Raw genomic sequence first — 17,357 nt, 5'->3', positions numbered from 1 at the left:
GAATAAGTAACAAAAGAAGGAAATGCACTTTTGATTTATGGTAATACCATGATACATGTTGTATTAAAATTGGACTTTTTTCTTTTCATTCTCTCTCTGACTCATGAATAACATGATAATTTTGATTTCAGGTAGATATCCTGTGTTTGTGTATATAATAAACCATTCAACTTTACAAAGGAACTTTACATCCCCATTTAACTTTCACACTACTGCATTGTTTTATTGAGGAGATCTGTTTATAGAAGTATGAAAGATGTGTGCTGCAAGGATCAGTAAACGCTCATCTTGGATTAAATGATCTTATGTCTAACAGCTTTTTGCTTCTGCCCTGAGTGTTCCTCTCTCACACAGGCTGAGCAGCCCCATGCATCCAAGCTGTCCTAATGATGTCCTTAAAGAGCCTCCAGGTATCAGTTAAGACTTCCCCTATCTCACTGGGGTTAATCCCAGTGGGAAATGATACTCTGTTTGAGGAACATGTTTGGAATGGCACCACTGATATTAAAAGGAATTGTAATCTCCTTACAGGCTAAGAGCAGGTTGTGCATGGAGGTAAAGGGGGGCAGGAGTAATTCACGTAGCCTCCCTCAGGTCATGGCTTCAGAGCATGTTTAGGGTTTTAGTTTGTATTTCTGCCCATATGTGTGTCTCTAGGATCAGTGACTTGTTCAGCAAGGCATTTCTTTGTTCCCATGTTTGCTCCTGAGCATCGTCTGTTTTGGCTGGGCAGTAGTTGCTCCTGAGAGACTGTGCTTTGGGATAGGAGCACACACCCAGGAATTTCTTTGCAGGCTTCAGGCCCTGGTCAGCAAACAAACCTTTTGACACATTTCATGGAAAAAAACAGCAAAACCACTGCTAATGGAGAAAGCAACAAATAGAAGGTCAAAATGTGGTACCTGGATTTTGCTCAAGCTTTTCCCACCAAGCAGGCTGGTTCTGTTCAAGCAGGCTGGTTCTGTTTGTGGCTCATCACTTGGAGACAAGGAAGCAGTGTTAAGACAACTATCACTGGCAAAGCAAAGGTTAGACAGACACCCTTCACCTCCTGAAAAGTGTACAGATTCCTGACTACAAGCAGTTCTTTGGTAGAGGACAGTAATAGTATTGCTGAGAAAAATGGTTTCGTGTTAGTAAAGCCTAAGAGAAGGTAACATTAGTTTCTCTCCAGATTTAGGAGAAAATTGTATTAATGTATTTTTGCCTTTTTATGTGTGACATTAAATGTCTGATAGTATATGTTTGACTAAAATTCTTCTCTCATGAGCATGAGGGTTGTAGTTGATGATTTCTGTAGGCAGAGGTGCTGCAGTGGTAGCGATCCTGATAGTTTTTGTTAACCTCAAGGGAGCACAGAGGTGGCATTAGCATTGCAATCCAGGCTACTACTTGCTTCTGGTGGAGCAGTAGAGCAGGTTTGTGCTCATAAAACTTTTTCAGGCCTATCTTCTGGTCATGGGTGAGACAGAAACCCTTGCTTTATGGCCTAGAGCTTGACACTAAGGCTTCGTCTGCCTCTATTTCCCATTCGTTTGAATTGACTACAAGGTTATTTTTCTCTAAAGACATTCTTTTGCCTGGGTGTTTGTACCGTGATTCCCAAGAGGGGCATTGATCTCCCTAGCACATCAGCAAGAGTTATCAGCGTGAGGAAGATCATAGCAGTTGACAGCAAGCTGAGTTCATAGCAAGGGAACTACCTTGGTATTTCAGGCACAGTTGCCTGGATTGGTTTGATTTTGTCATCAGACATCAGTGAAATGTTTTGCCTGGGACAGCAGCAGATGGTGATAGCCTGTGGAGTGTTTTGCACAGAAGATAGATCGATCATCCCACCACATCTGTTCCCAGGTGCAAGGGAGATACCGGTGTCTCCTGTTTGAGATTACTGCTACTGAGCATCAGTTCAGGCATCACTGATTTCCTGGGGAAGCCCAGCCCTGGTGGCAGGGCTGTGAGCTGGAGCTGGAGCCCAAACCCCAAATTTGAACAAAGGGGGCTTTGTTCAAATGTACCATTGGAAAAACACGACTGAGCAAACCATAAGAAGTAATTTAACAAAATAGAAGGGCAGGTGGGAAAATAATTTATTTCTTCTGTCTTTTACTGGTGTTTGCTGGTTTTCTGTCTGGGCTCGGGTTGTTCAGTGCTCTCACAAGGTTTAAGTAAAGGTCAGCAACTTGTTCAGGCAGAGTCAGTAATTACATTCATCTGTTTGCAGTTGTGCTCATTGCGGGCAGAGAGATCCTTCAAAGTTCAGCCCTCTTTTATCTTTGACTTTAAACCAATACAAGGCTGGCACTGTTGTTTTATTAGAGCAGTTAGATAAAACAAGACCTAATCCAGCCCTGAAGGTGTATTGTTGTTGTATTATCGCATGCAATGCACTGCAGTTAGTCTGCTGATATATGGGGAATATATGGAATTTTTGTTGTTTTGAACACTTAAAAAGCCTATGTTCTTCAATTTGCCTCTGAAGAGCTTTGCTTCCTGAACTGGTGTCTGTCTTTCACAATGCAAGTCAGGAGGGTACTGTCTGTTGGGGTTTACTTCTCACTGTCTGTTAGTCAATATTAGAGAAATGTGTAGGCACTTTGTGAGACACTTCTGTTAAGAAACCAAACAGATTTGTTTTAGTTCTTTTGCCTTTTCTGAGAGGGTTAGGGGACTTAGTTCCTATTTCCTCTAACAGACTTTAATGCTAATGCATAGTTACAGCAGCTGCTAACATTCAGGTGAATGTCTCTTAAAGTTGTAACCCACATTTGTTTTGTATAATAATAAATATGATTTAAACATGCAGTGATTAGTATGGGCAGCAGTGTTCTTGGTTTTGCAGCATAGATTGCTTCTGTGGCATCCATAGGCTTGTTTAGCACACAGATCTTTTTCTCTGCCTTTTTTTTTTTTTCAGTATTATGTGTAAATGCCAGGAGGATGGTAGTGAGGTTCAAAGCCCACCTGCATCAGCAGAGCTCGTGCCATGGACCACAGTGAACTTTGAATCCAGTGCTGACACCATGAGAGGTGGTCCCTGCCATTCCCAAGCTCATGTACATGCAGCAAAATATGTTCAGCTCTGAGAATCCCACACACGGAAAGACAGAGTAAGCCTATGCGCAGGCCTCTTTTCTTTAGTGAGGTTGTTGTCCCAGGAGGAAATTAAATATCTTCTTGTATAAGAATGTTGTGAAAAAGAATGGAAATTACTTCCTTTCTTAGTGGAAATAACCACCAAAGACTCCATCTTTCCAGTAATCTCTATCAGTCTCATGGGCTTTCACAGAAGAAAACAAGGTATTAAACACAAAAACATTGTTGTTTTTCACTTAAGTCTAAATTCTGTGAATGTCAATTTGGACCTTTTAGCCAGATTTTCCTCTGGAGCAAGCTAGTAGAAGTTTTACAAAGCCGTATTTGTAGTCTTTTGGGGTTTGTTTATTAATTGAGAATCTGTGAAGAGCATCTGTTACTCTGTGTCCGCAGCATCATCTCAGCCTCATTTGGTGAACAATTCTGCTGGCTTAAAAACATCTTTAAAGCTGACAAGAAGCAGTTAGGACAACAACTGTAGTTGGATTTGTAATCTGGAGGATCTCTCTGTCTTGCTTCCCACTGTTCTGTCAGACAGAAGCTAAAGGAGGGAAGAAGAGGAAAAATCACATTTATCTTCTCCCTTATGAACTGCTGTGGTGAAAAGGGATGTCCTGCTTAAGCTGCTGCCTGGCAGAAGGATGCATAGAGTTCCCAATGTTGAGTCTAGCAGGGACTCAGTTCATGGCTTGCTGGCTGGTGGTGGCTGGTTGTCTCTTTTTACTGGGGCAAAACCAGTTGCCCTAGGCACTGCTCAAACATCAAGCAAGAGAACCAAGTTTGCTCTTCAGAGCAAACTGATACGCAATAAGCTTGCAAAGCTTTTACCTTGCAAGTTTTTGGAACAATGCCACCTCACTTTGGGAATTTGCTGCTGCCTTAGTTAGAAAGGATTATTTGACACAACTGGAAAATGCCTCTGAGGCTGGAGACCTCAGCTCACTAAATCAGCCTGACATTTGTTGATGAAAAGTGCATCATCTTGTGTGCAAAATCTCATGAAACACTGCACTGGGGGTTGGAGAGCTGAACAGCAGTAGGGCTGGACAGCAGTAGGCTTCAGAGCCTTTTACCTGGGTTGGCACTCACTGCCCTTGTGTAGTGAATTTGGCTTTCTCTGACCAGCTGATCCTAGTTCTTTAATTATGAACAATTACAACTGCAGTGTTAGTAGCGTGGGTTGCTTGAGTCGAGTGGAGTTGAATGCCTTCTGTGCTTGTTCAAACAGCTGAACTCAAGTAAGGCAGGCATTCGTGTTTACCCATGTTCAGGCACCATGAGAATGCTTAGTGGTAAGCACAGCACATACTGATCAGGGTAGCCCTGTTGTAATCAGGGCCAGGGTGTGAGCTGTGTCTGCAAGAAGGTATTTGTGCTTTTGGTGTTTGTGCTTGTGGAGTAGCAATTTTGCAGTAATCCCCCATGAAGGATGACCCTCTGGGGTGCCTGAGACCTTCCACACTTCACTTCTCACTACTGATGTGGCGTAGAGTTAGTCCCTGTTGCCCAAGTTGTGTAACAGACTTAGTTCCCTTTAGGGCTGGATTGTGGGATGGATCAGTGATAAATCTCACATTAAAGAATGAGTTACAAAGGAGGACTCTGAGGTGGAAGAAAGCATTTGAGATGAGGGTAATGCTGCCCATTCAGTAGTGCTGTAGGCTAGCTGGCAGCTGAATGAATGTGTGTTGGCAGCTCCTCCGAGGGCATCTTTCTTCCTACTGCTGTTAAGGATGGGATTTTCCTGTATTGGAGGAAAGAGCAAACAAGAACCTGGTGCTCTCCCTCTTCTGTGCTTTCTCAGTTTGAAATCCCACTTCGCTATGAGAGAGGCGAGGGATGCTTTTTCATTACAGAAGTTACCTCCTCATTCCCTGTCATGAATACTGAGGTATCTCATGATCATGCAGAGTTTTAGGCTGCCATCAGTGCTCTTGATTTGTATATTCATCACATCCCAGAACTAGATTATTATTCTTCTCAAATGTTCTTTATGTGTGTGACCATGAAGATATCCCAAAACCTCATCTCATTTCCCTTGGCTAAAGCAATAAAACTAAATTCAATGATGACTACTTAATGAATGAACCTTCATTTATTTTGGAGTTCAATTTCAAAGGGTATGTGTTACAGAGGGCTCTAAAACATAAAATTATGCATGCAAGTATAATCCCAGTGTAATTCTATTGATCTAATTTAGATTTCTTCTTTGTGTAAAGACTGCTCTGTCCACCTCCTACCACTTCCCAAATGTCTGTGGTTTGATGGAGCTGAGGTATTATAGAAAGATGCCTTTAACAATAAAGAGTCAGTGGCTTGATAGGATGAATGTTATTGCCGGCACAGGGATGTGGCACAGGAAAGGTAACAGGGGTTAACATATCAGAAAGGAGGCCACTGCCTTGCCAAGGGTAAGCTGATAAACATTAGCACATAGAGGGAAAGATGACTAAATCCTGGAACTATCACTTGGGGTAAGGAAACACATGTTATAATCACAGAAGGCATTTATAATCATTACTTTTCAGAAGAAATTCCTTCACTAGATTACTGGCAAATGGTAATTTTATGGTAATGACAAATTGCAGATGTATTCTCCAAAATCCTGGAAAACACTTAGCTGGAATGGGAAAAACGCCCTGATAATCTCTTTAGCATGTCACTACTGTTTAGGAATTCAGAGTCCCACAGGATTAGTTCTAGGACCTGTGCTGTTCACAGCAACCTGAAAAAAAGCAATCCAGGCACAACAGTGGCCTCAGCATTGGTTATTTCTTGAGTGAAGAAGCTAAGGAAGGGCATGGCCAGCCCCACAGACGTGTCTGCGGAGTGAGTGCTCATGGACAGCCAGTAGTAAGGGGAGAACAAAAGACATTCTGCTGCTCTCTAACTGCTAGGATGGGCAGGTTTTTTCCCTTCTTTAAAAGGACAGAGAGGAATTTGAAAAGAAATGGAGAAAGATAATCAAAGGCATAAAATGAGTTTGGCATGAGGAGAGAGAATAAATAGAATAGCATTTTTCAGTTCCAAAAGAGATGTCAGACCATAGGGATGATAAAGGTCTACAATATCCCTGAGAAGGTGGAAAAGGTGACCAGAGAGTGATTATTCACTGTTTCTCATCCTAGAGGAACTGAGAGGAGTCAAATGAAATTATCAAGCAGCAAATTTAAAATGAGCAAGAAATACTTTGTTCACATGATAAACAGATAGATCATGGATCTGAATGCTGCTGAGTGTTGTGAAGTTATAAATGAGATCAAGAATTCATGGAAGATAGGTCTCTCAAAGGTTATTTTAAAAATGAGATGTGGATGCAACTTCTTGCTGTGGAATTTTCTAAGCTACAATGCTGACAGCTGCCTCATTTTGTACTATGGCCCTAAACTTCTGGTATCTGCCAAAGACATGAGAACAGGGCTAGATTAACCCATGATGGTCTAACGATATCTGGCCCACAATGTCTTTTCCATGTTCTCACATACACATAGGTTGTGGTATTCCAAAACATGTTGTTGCTTTTGTTGGTTTTGGCTGTGTCTAGACAGATTTCTTTGGAAGGTTTCAGGTCTGCCCTGGTGTGGGACTGAGCTCCACAGATCAAGTGACAAAGTTTGTATCTCAGCACACATGAAAAATATTCGAGTGAGAACCAGTACTCTGGCATAAGTCCTGTATTCCCTCTTCTTTTTGTATCCACAGTAAATTACTGATGACTTTCAGAAGGTAGAATAGAGCAGGTATATAGATATATATTCCTTAGAAGAAAAAGCGTCGGAGGACATTAAGTAAATGCATCTGAATTAGAGCTATTCAAAATGCTTTCATTCCTTCACTCCGTGAGGGACAAGCCAGTGGCTAGCTGTGGGCGTGGGCTACTATGTGCAGTCCTGGACAGTCATGCTCCAGGGTTGGCATGCTGTCTGCTCCGCCCATGTGCCAGACAGCACGGACTCAGCCGTCTGCAGAGACTCTCCATGCAGGACTCCTGTTTCTGCTTCAGAAAGGCCTGGTGTCCTAAAATCCTGGACAAACAAGCTGTGCTGGGTGATGCTGAAGAGGAAAAGGGATCCAAAATGTTCCTAATCTTACTTGTCTGTCATTAAGTCCACAACTGTAAAAAGTGCTCTGCCACTAGGATACAAGAGAAACTGCCTTGGCAAGTGCAGTGATTCCGGAGGCTTATTAGTCTGCTTAGTGCTTAGGAGTAGTTGGAAGCTGTGCTCCAGTTATTATTATAATTGAGTCATTTAGTTTCCTTCCTTTCAGCCAGAGTGTGTGTGTAGCCAGGGTTCTGATTTCAGACCGTCTTGTCAATATGATTACCATTTTAGCTACACCTTTTCTACTCTCACACTGTCTGTTGTTCCAGTTTTTAGCCCTGTATTCAAAATAGAGTGATAGGAATCAGGCGTGCTGGAGCCTTTTCATTTGACTTTGTAATTGCCTTCTCTAAGAATTCAAGCAAGACTGCCTCTGTGGTACTTCTCAGTTTCACACTGCTTTTGAATGAAATGCCTAGGCAGGCAGAGCTTGCAGAGGCCACTGTCTGCTTGCACCGAGGTAGTCAATAAGGACTCACAAAGCCAGAAGCTTTTCTTCCATGTGTCTGTGATGCCATGACAAAAGTGGCCATTTTTCTATCAGGATGATTTTAGTGCCTTTAAGAAACTTGCTTCTATATGTTCATAGCTGTAATTCTTTTGCATTTTGATTATTTTCATCTTTAAAATTTGCTCCTGTCTACCAGATCAGTGACCCCAAACTAGCAGGCACAGAGTGGCCAGCTGGAACAGAGCAGGGTAATGCCTGTCTTTTCTACACCCACAAATCCCAATGCTAGAAAGCGAACTTGATAAAGAAGTTACACTGCATTTGCTGTGTCAGCTGTGCAGCACAGCAAAGCTGCAGCTGTTCCCAGTGGAGGCTGTTTATGCCCTGGAGCTGCACTACCAGGAGTGTTGTTAACCGAGTTTTTCCCTTCCATCTGGGAGTATTAACTTCTCTTTCGAACAGTTTTAGGCAGTGGGCTGAATGCATGCAGGACCTACGTCATCTCTGCTGTCTCTTTGGAGCCCTGGCCATCCAGGTAACACTCTCTTTTTTGATCTTGTTCTTTTAGGGATATCTATGCCCATTCCGGTCATTGGTTTGCAGGATGACTCCAGGGTGTTCATAAATGGGACCTGTGTCCTCAACGATGAGAACTTCGTCCTCATTGGGTCCTTCATGGCGTTCTTCATCCCTCTCATCATCATGGTGATCACGTATTGCCTGACCGTCCAGGTGCTGCAGAGGCAGGCAACGGTGTTTATGTGTGGAGAGGTGCCCAAGCAGAGGAGGAGCAGTGTAAACTGCCTCAAGAAGGAAAACAACACAGAAAACATTTCAATGCTTCACAATCACGAGGGGGCATCTCACTTGAACTCTCCTGTAAATAAGGAGGCAGTGCTTTTTCGGAAAGGAACTATGCAGTCCATCAACAACGAGCGAAGAGCCTCCAAAGTCCTGGGCATCGTCTTCTTTTTGTTCCTCATCATGTGGTGCCCATTTTTCATCACCAATGTCATGTCTGTGCTTTGCAAGGAAGCCTGCGATAAAGACCTCTTGAGTGAACTCCTTGATGTGTTTGTTTGGGTGGGGTATGTTTGCTCTGGGATTAATCCCCTCGTATACACACTCTTCAATAAAACGTACCGCAGGGCTTTTTCCAATTACATCCGTTGCCAATACAAGACCAGTAAAAAATCAGCACTGCGGCAGAATCAGTGTCTGAATGTTGCTTCAACAGCTTTATATGGGAAAGATCTGACTTTAACTAGTTATCGAAATGGCAATGAATTCAATAGCATGGAACTAGATGAAGCTGAGGAGGGCCTTGAAATGCAACCAGGGACTTCAGAGCTCTCCATAAACAGCTGTAATGTTGTAAGCGAAAGAGTGAGCTGTGTGTAAAGGTGGCTCACACAGCCTTTTGCTACGGTGTATCTGTAGCCAAAATATGTTGTGTAAAAATGTAAGTGTTGGTCAAAGGACAATGTAAATATTGCATTCTGAACAAAGCTTTTTTTTTTATGAAAAAAGAGTTGTCTTTCCAGTCCAGTACTTAAAATCATATATATTAATATACTTCAGTGAAGTTTAAGGTTCTATATTTACTGTTAATACTAGATCAGAACTATTAGTTACTTTGCATATGTCATGGACAAAATGTTTGAATTCTTCTTCCAGTGCATGAACAAAAATGCTGAATATTTATCTCAGGTGGCATTTGCTGGAGTCCAGAATGGCATGTTAATAGTTATATATCAAATACATGCTATTAGACTTGGTCAGTATAACTTTCTTTTTCAAGTTGACAGTAAATATATACTTTAAATCCTCACCCCTATTTGTGCCGTGTAAAGATTGTACAGAAACCTGGCAGAGAGACATCACGAAAGTGTAGCGACTGTGCAGGCACCTGGCCAGACATGTCCTGTTACGGGTAGTGGCTTGCTGCCGTACTGGGGCAATCTTGCTCTTCAAGGGACCTCAGTTAAATTTTGACTCCCTTGCCAATCCTGTGGTTTTCTTCCCATTCCTCAGGAGGCTTCGGCTCCCCTAAGGAAGGTAGGGAATGCAGTTCTGGTGTGGTTTTGTGATCCTGGCTGGGATCACTTGCACACTTGGAGAAGAAACATGAGAAACAGAGTGAACGCCAGTTATCTGCTTCAACCATTTTATAAATGGAGGGCCTCAGATTTATAAAAAGTTCTCCTTTGCTCTTATAGGTAATCATCAGCTCTGGGGTGGAGCAAGCTGTGCTCAGTGTGGATGGCACTGCCTTCACAGACTGCTTGGATGATCAGGGTCTTTGGCTGACCTGGAGAAGAGCGCTCTAGCTTTGTAAGAGCTCTTGACTTCTCGGTCTCCATCTATTTAATCCTTAGTTTGTTTAGCATTTATTTTTATTTTTCAACATCCTGGGACTTGCAGTGCTGGTGATAAAGCACTGCTTTGGGTGTAGAGCAGAAGCTGCTGCACGTGCGGTGCTGGTTGGGGTCAGGCTGGGAGATGCAGGATACTGCTCCCTGGGGGATGCTGGGAGAGGGGCGTAAATGAGGGTCCCTGCTCATTTCTCCTGTCTCAGGAGGGGGTGGGCAGAGCTGGACAGAGTATCTGACTGGAATATTTTGCTGGTGATATGTTCCAAAAGCAAATGATGACAGAAAGGAAGCAGACCTGAAGGTAGTCTACATGGAAGATTAATCTGGATTAATTTTAACATTTGATTTATTCCGTTTCACTCCCAAAGTAAATTATAGTATATCCTATTAACACCACTTACATCTTAATGAAAGCATCCATATTGGGATTTAATGCAGTTTAAGTAATCTGCTTTTAATTCACACCATGTAAAATTTGAATTCATTTTCCACTGTGTTCCTGTGTAGACAAGTCTTCCAAGGCATTGTGTCTTTCTGGCACTGTGCCTCTGGGCTGATGCCTCTCATTCATTTCCTTGTCTAATGCCAGATATCACCCATAAGGTTTTTTCATCTTCATTAACTAACACACAAATGCTGCAGTGCCCATCTAACATGGATGCATCACTGACAGCCTCTGGCTATGAAAATCCTCAGAACAGAAAAGCATGGCATGGATAAATTGCATTTTACTAACATGAACTGCTTATATTTAAATTTGCTGTGTTCATCCCACCAAAATTAACTTGTAGAAGAAATGGAAAATTCTGCTAGTGCTAGTGTAACATTGTGCTGTTCTATTGCTGTGTACAGTAACAACCTTGTTGAGGCCACTACCAAAACACAACATACGGGTTGCATCTGCTGCTGGGTTGCTCCCAGCTTGATGCGTTGAAGGTGATGGTCCTTTCTTCTCCCTCATCCCCTCCTGGAAAAAATCCATAGTACTTCCATGCAGGCAGGCAAAGTATCCCAGTGCAGAGCTGAGCTTACTGCTTGCAGAAGGCAACAGAGATGCACAATGTGCCAGCTTGCTGATACTGCCATGGGTTTGAATGCTCGGGAATCCACTTGCCTCTCCAAAAGGTCTAGTAACCAGTAGGAAAAGGACTGGCCAGAGACACAAACTTGTGCCTTCAGTGAGTCAGATTTGATTATCTCAAACAGTACAGAAAAATCAGAAAGAGTACATCGCTTTTTAAGTTCTTTTTTTCCGTCGGTGATTTCATAGCACATCTTTTCCAAACATGTATATGTGTGTGTATAAATGTGTGTGAGTGTGTACATATATATATATATACATATACATATATATATTTAAAAGCCAACCACAGACTTTGAAAGCATTTAGCAATAAGTTGAATTACAGTAGCTTCTAGCACATGTGTGAATGGGTCATGTGTGAATAGCTCATTTTTCACAGCATCCTTGAACTTGGTATAAGTCCACACACAGGCATTGTCTTTGCATAGGAGCCTTCATGACTTACCCTTGCCAGTTCTGTTGTATGGGCAAAAAGGGAACCTACTATATTTGGATGTAAATAATGGGAATTGAACAGAGAATTTACAGAATTTTTATAAATGTTTTTAAAAAATTCAACACCAGAACTGTAAATATGTCGACCGTGGCTACTCAGCTGGACCCGTTCTGATGTATGTCACTTGTTTAGATAAACAGACAAGGGGACTGCCTTACAGCGCCTGCGTTCTCTCCTGGCCAGCGGGTGATAACATTTTTGTGAATGGTTAAATACTGTCACTTACCCAATTTCCTTTGGGTCATTCACATCAGGGTTTTGTGATGCTGCTATTAATTTATTAAAGAAAGTTTGTTGGTTTAATCACTCTTAATTTTTTTTCATGGTCTATCAGATAATAAATAAATGAACATGCCCTCTCTTTCTTTCATCTGTCCCCAATTAAAATCTTTCCTAAGCGAAAAATATGTCCTGACCAAAAAAACAAAACAACAAAAAATGATGAGGATAACTTTCATTTCTCCTTCCACACCTGAAGTATGGCCCACAGTTACTTAATCATAGAAATTAGTGTCAGCAGATATCCCAAGACTTTCAACCCCAAAACTTGTTAAATACAAAGATGGTGGTAAACTATTCCCCCTCTTCTCCTTGCTCCTTCTAGGAATAACTGTTAAAAATGACATTTTAAAAATTACCTCAATTTGAAGAATGGATTTAGTTCTCTGCAACTTAACCAAAGTCAGGTTGTCCCCACAGCAGCTTTGCTTCTCCTGAACTGTAGTCATTAACCATGGTGGTGCCTCAAGAAGCCCTGCCCTGGTGCTGCCTGGTGGGAGTACCCGCTGGAAGGTTTGTGTGAGTCCTTAAACCTCAGCTCAGGTATGGTTTTGTCTTACGAATAATGTGCGTGGCGGTGTTTTGTGTTTGGACTGAACAAGTGAAAACTGTTCCTTGGAAATGGTGCTGTAGGCTGAAGCATGTTGGTTGCTTTGTTTCCCAAACCAGATGGGAGATGTGCAGGCAGGCTGCCTGTGAGACTGACCGTGCACGTAGCAGGGTCCAACCCGGCAAACAGACCACCCCGTTTGATTTGCATCAGGGAATCTACTCATGGAGTCAGCCCCTGAACTAGCACCTTCCTGAGCTGTAGGGGCTTGCAGCCTTCCCCAGCAGGGGCCAGCAGCAAGGCTGGCCATGTTTGCTCAAGCTCAAAGCCTTGTGGCTGAGCAACGTGGTTTTCAGACCTGAGCTGGCTCATCTATACCTGTGACATGTTGCCCCACACAGCCAAGTCTGGGGTGTAGCGTCCACGGAGTCAGACGTGGTGGTTTTGGGGACGGACCTCTGAGGCCCTCAAAGGGCCTACTCCTTCAGTCCTGTGCTCACTGAAGGTAAGAGCAGCTACCCAGAGGCTGTGGCGTTTTGGAGGCGATACAGTTCAGAGCCAATGCTGAGGAGCCTCAAGGCATCCCACCCCAGCATTAGTCTCCTTTTTTTAATTACTTCAGAGTCAGCAATAGTTTTTATCTGAGTGATAACTTAAAGATGCTAATGTTAGGTGATGTGTGAGTAGTCAGTATGAACAGTGTGGTTAGTGCTTTTTTCTCAATAGAGACACTCATGTCAACTGTTAGTGGCTTTCTTCTGGACAACGCTACAAAGAGGTCCATCACTGGTGGGGAACGATGCCAGTGCTCTTCCAAGTCAGCAGGCTGACTGTAGTCATCTGATGTGCTGGAGCCACAAAGGCTCTGGATATGGAGACACAAATTCCAAAGGAAAAGCATATTTTAAAGAAAAAAGCAAACTATAAGCCATCTCTTCAGAAATATTGTTTAGTTTTGATCTAATGAAGGGTGTCTGATGTACTTACAGACAAATTATGCTAATCTGGCATTCCAAAAGCAGCATCCATCATGTGATAAAGATGCAGATGTCTCTTGGGTGAGATTCCTCCCTGGGTCATGTTATCATTAGGATAGCTACATGCTAAGCCAAGAACCGCACTTGGTTTTGTCTCCATTTCAGACTGGGGCGGAAAAACCATCAGAAACTTCTTCCTGGGGAACAGCATACAAAGACCACAAAGCCTTGGGCAGGTGCAGCAGAAGAACAGAGATGGACAGATGTACGCACACATCTCCACACATGAACACACACATCCCAGAGCCCCCAGAAGGCAACAGGAGATGTCATCGTGCTTCAGTCTTCCCTTGAAAAAATGTGAATAGCTGAACAGCTGGGGAGGAAACCTGTGATGGGGGGGAGATCAAATGCAGCTGTGGGTGTCACTGTGAAATGTGGGCTGTTCTAATGATAATGTAGTGGTGGGCGTGCATATACCAAAAAGTGCTTTTATTTTTTCATTTTTAACTATGAAGTTGTTGCTGACTGTTCTGCGTCTCCCTCATTTTTCTTTAAGTCTCAGGTCTTCTGCTTGTTTGCTTTTACCCATACTGAAACTTGTGCTCTGAAGCTGTCAGAAGTCAACAAAATATCTGCGATGTGTCTTTCCCTCTCGGCTGTACAGGGATGCTGCAATCCCATAACAATATGGAGATGGAGAGTCTTCAGGTGAGTGATTTTAGATATATATGAGACAGAGAATCAATGCAGCAAGGTACGCTTGCCAATTAAAGAACCACACCAGAAGATCTTTAACGAACAGTCAAGTGCATGAGCTACACACTGAAAAATTTTGCTTAAAACTGTCCTAATCATAGGTTCTGCTGATGGTAGGAGGGTGTGTTGGTATGTGGGGAGGCAGCCTGGCAGTGCCAGGTGCCCTGAGCTGGATGCTGCTCTGGGCAGCCCTCCTGCACACTCCCTCCGAGAGGGTGCTTGTTCACCAACCCAGCACAGCGCTTCCTGGCACATTACCCAGTGGGATTTACTCCACTCTGTGCTGAGCAGTGCGACTGCAGAAAGGGTTGCAAAAGCCTGGCCTCCTGGGCCACAACTTCAAATACTTGGGGAGGGGCCTAGCAAGTGGGTAAGTGTCTAATGGTGACACAAGTTCAAGAACTCCGATTGGTCTCAGGTGGTGAAAGCAAGAGAATTATACAGACTGCTCGCAGCAGCCAATGGGTAAAAAATTATTGTGGAAAATTGAGACTGTGAAGCAATCCTTGTTATGTATTGCATCTCTCATGAATGTTGCCTTATGTTCTGCTTCCTGAAAAAACAAAGGATCTCTTAGCATATAAATACAATTTCCCCAGCAGTTTCCTGGGACAATGGCTGCTACTTTGTCACTCCAGTGGGCTACCAACACTTAGGTGACTTGAAAAATGAATCACGCAGCATCACACAGGGGCATGTTAAATCTACTGTTCTGAACTTTCCTGCGCTTGAATTGTAATTAGTTCAACAAATTGGATAAATTAATGTTTAATTAAAATACAACCTAATTATCCAATGTATGTTTTTAATAGGATCTAATTGTGGCATTTTGAATTATTTAAATTGCTGATACACTAAAAACAATCTGTAGGCTGGTATCTGTTAGACCACTGCCTGGTTGCATTTCTTAAAATTTAAGGCAGTTTTACATTTGTGTGTGTTGCTGATGTTAGTGTCTCCTCCTGCAGAAGAACAGAAATGTGCTGGTGACGGACACTCATCAAAGCCACTGAAGATTTTAATCAAGGCCTCTTTCCCTGACTGAAGGCTAAATAGCTCTTCTGTGACTTTGTGTGGAGGAAGACTTCAGTGCCCCCCCTGAAGAGCCTACACTTCCCAAAGATCATGATACTGCTCAAAGCAACAGGTAAGTGCAAATGCCCAGTAGAGATCTCAGCTGTGTTGGAGGTTCCTCCCTTATAGGCACCAATAGTTCATGTCCCAAAATGTTTTCAGAGATGATCCACAGGTTGCAGTGACTCACCTGTGAAGCCATGGCAAAGTTTAGCCCCCTCATCTAAGTACTCCCCCTTCTTTTTGCAGTGCAGCCACAGGTGGCACACAGGTGGGCTAACCCTCAAATGAGCATTTGGTCTGTCTTGCACCTTTCCTGGGTGTTGCTGAAGAGAAAACTGCCTGCATCCTCTACCAGGCTGTCCTACGATGGCATTCAGCAAAGTGGTAGGATGTGTTAGTGACTCCATACAACAAAGCAGGTGATGCAGCAAACCATGGTGAACAAACAGTGGTTTTCCTTAGCCAGATCTTTACTCCTTGAGAGTAAATGACTGTGATTTCCTGTTGCACTGTAGTTAGTTGGCACTTCTACTTTGAAAAATAGATAGGACCGTGTGTTGAGCCTGAGCAGCAGCCCTGGTGATAGGCATGGTGTGGGGACACAAGTCCAGGCAGGGGCACAGAGAGCCCTTCTAATGAGAAGAGAGTAGAAAGTTTGGCTTGTTCCTCCTAGCAGCCAAAGAGGTGAAGAAAGCTCTCCATCACGACATCAGGGAGTGCTTGTTCTCACTAAGGAGGGAGAGGAGCTAGTTAGGTTAGAGGAAAATATTGGCATACAAAAAGGGCCAGAAATAAACTAAGAATTAAAAGCAGGCTTCTAACAAGTGGAGTATTCCAGGTCTGGGACTGCATTTTCTGGTGATGCAGCAGCAAGAAGCTTATTGAAGACTCTGCCCTTGCATTCACGCAGGAATTTATGCTACAGGGGTACAGCGGGAGGGCCTGGCTCAGCCCTTCTGTCCTCAGCCTCCTGGCTGGCAGAGCTCGGGCACCAAGCCAGCCATCTGCACAGCAGCACCTCTGACCTCCCCGGCCACGTGTCCCAAAGTGTGGGAGGAACAAACATCTTGAAGCAAGAACACTATTTTTGTGCTACGGTCCTTCCAAGTCCTAGCAAAGCCATGAAAAATGTCACCATTTTGGAGGAAAGTAGACAAGACAATGCCAAGTCAGTGCATCTCCCACACGTAGGACTACATGAAGTCAAGGGATCATGAAGTCCGTGTGTTCCCAGCCCTGAGCCACCCCCAAATTCTATGAAGCAATATTTCAGTTGCATTCTCAGAAGTGTCCAGAATCAACCAGCTTGGCTAGCCCAAGCCTGACTGCATGCAGTCACGTAAGTTTTATTTACCCACAACAGCACTTTCATGGACATTGAGTATTATTGGACCTCTGGAGAGCGGCACGTTGAGGTAATGTCCTGCTGAGCTGCCATTAGCTGGTGTAGTTGAGAAAACGCTGGTGAGCACCTTTAAGGGCTGAGAGTCTGCTTTGTGCTTGCACTGTCTGACTTTTTTAATGCTTTTCTTTGTCACTGCATTTCCAACTGTGCAGGCAGGAACTTCATGCTTTTTGCTTCAGTAAAATAAATTGTGCTGTTGGCCTTTTAAGCTCTCTGTTGTTAAAAGTGGACTCAGCTGAACCTGGCAGGCAGCATGGTTATTGTTTTCTCAGTGTGAGTGTTTCTAAATAAATTGGCAGCATGGGCACAAACTTCTGGGCAGCTACCAGCCAAGACCAATTTGAGTCTCCCAAAGGTTGGGACATATTTCCAGTTTAACAGTTAAAAGCTGGAACATCATCAGATAAAAGGCAAGGACTATCCTTTCCTGGGCTTTATGCATCAGATGGGGACCTCTTGGTGGCACAGCGGCTCTCCCAGGCTCCCTGGGTGGCCCCAGCTCTGTGGTCAGATCCTGTGAGGGTACAAGGGATGTTCAGGTACCTAGAGGCAGGATGGGAACCTGCATCTGTTGTCTCTGGTTTCTTCTCCTGTGTAAACTTTCTGTAGCCATTTCATGGGGACAGCTGTATGCACTGAATGGCGTAACACACTCTTTGCATCCACTTGCTGTTACTGAAGCTGCACTTGTGTGTCACGGCCATGC

The 17,357-nt window shown here is 43.5% G+C and overlaps 1 protein-coding gene across 6 annotated transcripts in view; it reads left to right on the top strand.

Annotated features, from left to right (window-relative positions):
* Positions 1-11,414, top strand: part of HTR2C (5-hydroxytryptamine receptor 2C) — a 98,749-nt gene extending 87,335 nt beyond the window's left edge. For 5 of the 6 annotated variants that reach the window (XM_074882335.1, XM_074882337.1, XM_074882336.1 and 2 more), the window contains one exon: positions 8,219-11,414. In XM_074882335.1, the coding sequence (XP_074738436.1) occupies positions 8,219-9,051 (833 nt within the window). In that variant the 3' untranslated portion in view covers positions 9,052-11,414. The remainder of the gene's footprint in view (positions 1-8,218) is intronic. The other variant, XR_012630665.1, reaches the window with a different exon arrangement.
* The last annotated feature ends 5,943 nt before the right edge of the window (positions 11,415-17,357 follow it).

The sequence above is a fragment of the Strix uralensis genome, chromosome 13 (assembly GCF_047716275.1).
Source record: "Strix uralensis isolate ZFMK-TIS-50842 chromosome 13, bStrUra1, whole genome shotgun sequence".
Taxonomy (NCBI): domain Eukaryota; kingdom Metazoa; phylum Chordata; class Aves; order Strigiformes; family Strigidae; genus Strix; species Strix uralensis.
This window is presented reverse-complemented; position numbering and strand designations above follow the sequence as displayed.